This window comes from Olea europaea, unplaced genomic scaffold (assembly GCF_002742605.1).
Source record: "Olea europaea var. sylvestris unplaced genomic scaffold, O_europaea_v1 scaffold14673, whole genome shotgun sequence".
Classification (NCBI taxonomy): Eukaryota; Viridiplantae; Streptophyta; class Magnoliopsida; order Lamiales; family Oleaceae; genus Olea; species Olea europaea.
The window spans coordinates 1-2,718 of record NW_019232229.1 but is presented as its reverse complement, the minus strand read 5'-3'; the positions used below and the strand labels follow the sequence as shown (position 1 = coordinate 2,718).

General features: G+C 39.1%; 1 protein-coding gene across 1 annotated transcript; it reads right to left on the bottom strand.

Annotated features, from left to right (window-relative positions):
• Window positions 1-5: 5 nt before the first annotated feature.
• LOC111376188 (primary amine oxidase 1) lies at window positions 6-2,231 on the bottom strand (the record flags this gene model as incomplete). Its single annotated transcript, XM_022999136.1, has 3 exons — window positions 991-2,231; window positions 789-902; window positions 6-509 (listed from the first exon to the last, which is right to left on the bottom strand). Coding segments are annotated over exons 1-3 (1,782 nt in total), but the record flags the coding sequence as incomplete, so codon positions are not given.
• Window positions 2,232-2,718: the final 487 nt, after the last annotated feature.

Below are 2,718 nucleotides of genomic sequence, written 5' to 3'. Positions count from 1 at the left end.
TGGCTCCTATCGGCGTAAAAACCTCCAGCCCACCTCTCTTTCTTGTTATAGCAGGTCATGCACACCTGATACCTTGTATAAGATGCACGTATTTGTGGGTAGTCATCGTCTAAGAGCAGGGATTCAGCTGGTCGTCCAGTGATCAGTCTGTAACCCACGTGATTTCCGAGCTTTGTTTTCTTATTAGGATTAACTATCAAGAACTCGACTGGATCCAAACCTAGTCGAGTCCTAGCATCAGCTTCTGTTTTAACGATTTCTTGAATAACTTTCCAGTAACTCTTCCTTGATGAAATGCCAGTGGGCATTGGCCTAACAGTTTTCAATTTAGATTTGACGAATGAGTTATCAATACCATCGATATCAAGGTCGAGGTAGTAAGTAAGAAAATGATCATGGTTGCCTGCAATTGTGTTATCCGCTACCAAGGTTCCATAAGTATCCTCGTATATTTGATTAGTACTCGTGTACTCCGTTGCCTTCATCTCTAGCACGCCGGTTAGACTTACCTGCCATAAAAGGACGGATCAGTCGCTGAAATAAATGAAAAATATGTCTAAGAGTTAAGAGTATTCCAATGAAAATGTGAATTAATGTCCATAGGAAAGCTAAATACCTAATTTACTGTTTAAGATGATGAAATTGTTGGATTGTGTGAAACCTAAACCTAGCTACCATACACCTATCCCTCGACCATGGATCACCTGTTTTCTAAGAGAGACGTGAGAAAACCGTTTGTACATTTTTCTCCCAAGTAGAAATTGTTCAAGAAAGTGGTGGCTACTCACCCCAACTTTAATGGAGCCACTTTGCTTAAACTCCCAATCAAGTATATAATCATAATTTCCAACAGTTGCCACCATTCTTACGACCAAATTAGTTTCGGCCTCTCCACTGGTTATCTGCAGATCGAAGTAAATTCGATTCAGCACAAAAAAGTTCTCTATTAAGCCAACCAAAGATTATCTGAGTTTAAGAATTATACTTTACCACTTTTCCAGGTACACCAAGTTCCGTATGTCTCCAAGCAACATTCCCAGAATATCGCTCGAAAATGCAAATGGCATTCGGGACTTCCTGTGCATACCCGTCCCCTCCAGCCATGTATCCATTCATGTACACTGAGCTGCCTGGACAGTCGATAAGGGGAACTAGGGTATTGGCGGACCGGCCAAAACCAAATTCTCCAACATCCAGGAAAGTCCGGTAGTACCATTCTGGAGTAGGATCCATATATGGAACAAATGTCTCTGATACATGCCCTCTGTATAGCACGCGTCGAAACTTGTGTTTTGTCTCATCAAATATAGAAGCTGTTGATATAATTAGTCCTGCTCGAGCATTGAATGCCACGTGAAAAACCCAATTAGCCCATCGAACTTCATGTCCTTCGATGGCTATCCGAGAGTTTGTTCCATTACAGAGGACAGGACTAGGCCTCTGGCTTTGGAAATCAGTTCCTTCAGCTTTAGGAATTGGAGCTTTTAACCTGTCCACATATTTGATAACTTCCATCAACTCTACATCGATTAGTAGAGTTATGCCCTCAATAGGCCTTGCCCAAATGTTAGTCGTACCTCCACGATAGAAGCACGTAACTCTAACAACTCTTTGGGTTACAACTTCTCCGAACCAACCTGTTGTTAATGGTAAGCAAGTGACTTCTGATAAGCTTAAACCCCTTTTAGAAATCGAGTTTTGAAACTCGGGATGCTTCTCAGGGAGCCTGCTGGCCTGAAAAAACTCGATAAATGTGAAAGGAGGGTAACCATGGCCTTTATAAACTTTACTAGAGACGATCAAACCAGTTGCAAAGTCTACAACAAGCTCGTGTGTATTATGCTTAACGCGGATTACAACTTTAGCTCGACGGTGAGGAAAAGATCCGTTTTTGTGCAAAGATAGCCACTGGAGGACATCATTTTTCTTCGGCTCTTCAATGTCAACAAAATGAAAGGTTAAATTCGAAAGGGCACCAACGCGAGACTTTTGAACGAGGAGCCTAATTTTTTCGATCTCAGTAGGGGTTAGAGGATCTAGAGGGTGAGAAAGGCCGGTAATTGATAGACTTATCCAAATTATAGCAAGAAATACGACAGGAATTTTCATGGACATTAACTGTACCAACACTAACTGCATCAACACTAACTGCATCAAATGTGATTCAGTATTGATGCATTCAGAATCAAGAACAGTTATGATTATATATATTGCATGATGATCATGATTGCAGCAAATGGCACTACAGTTCTTCACAATTCTTTATAATCCCACATTACTTTGATCCAGCTTTTAAGAAATAATATTATGTCATAATTAATGTTGATTGGTCAATAAGTTTGATGTTCTTTTCTTGGTGTGAGGGCTACGAATACTTGATTTGTGCCTTTGTGACACAATATAACTAATAAGAGATTGTTCTTTACGTTTCATCTCATGTGCACTTTTAAAGAAGCAAAGCAGCAGCCAGTCAACAATTTCTCGAGAATTGACGTGTTTGGAAAGGTGAGTTAGATGACATTGCACAATATTAAGCTCCATTTGAACCGCATTCTTTCAAAAAAATACATTTTTAAATAAGGATTTGAAATTATTTCAATCACACATTTTTCAATAAAATAATATTACACATAAATTCAAAATTTTTCCTCACTTTTTAATCACACGTTCTCGATCAATCTATTATTTTAAAATATATTCTTTCAAAATAATGTGACT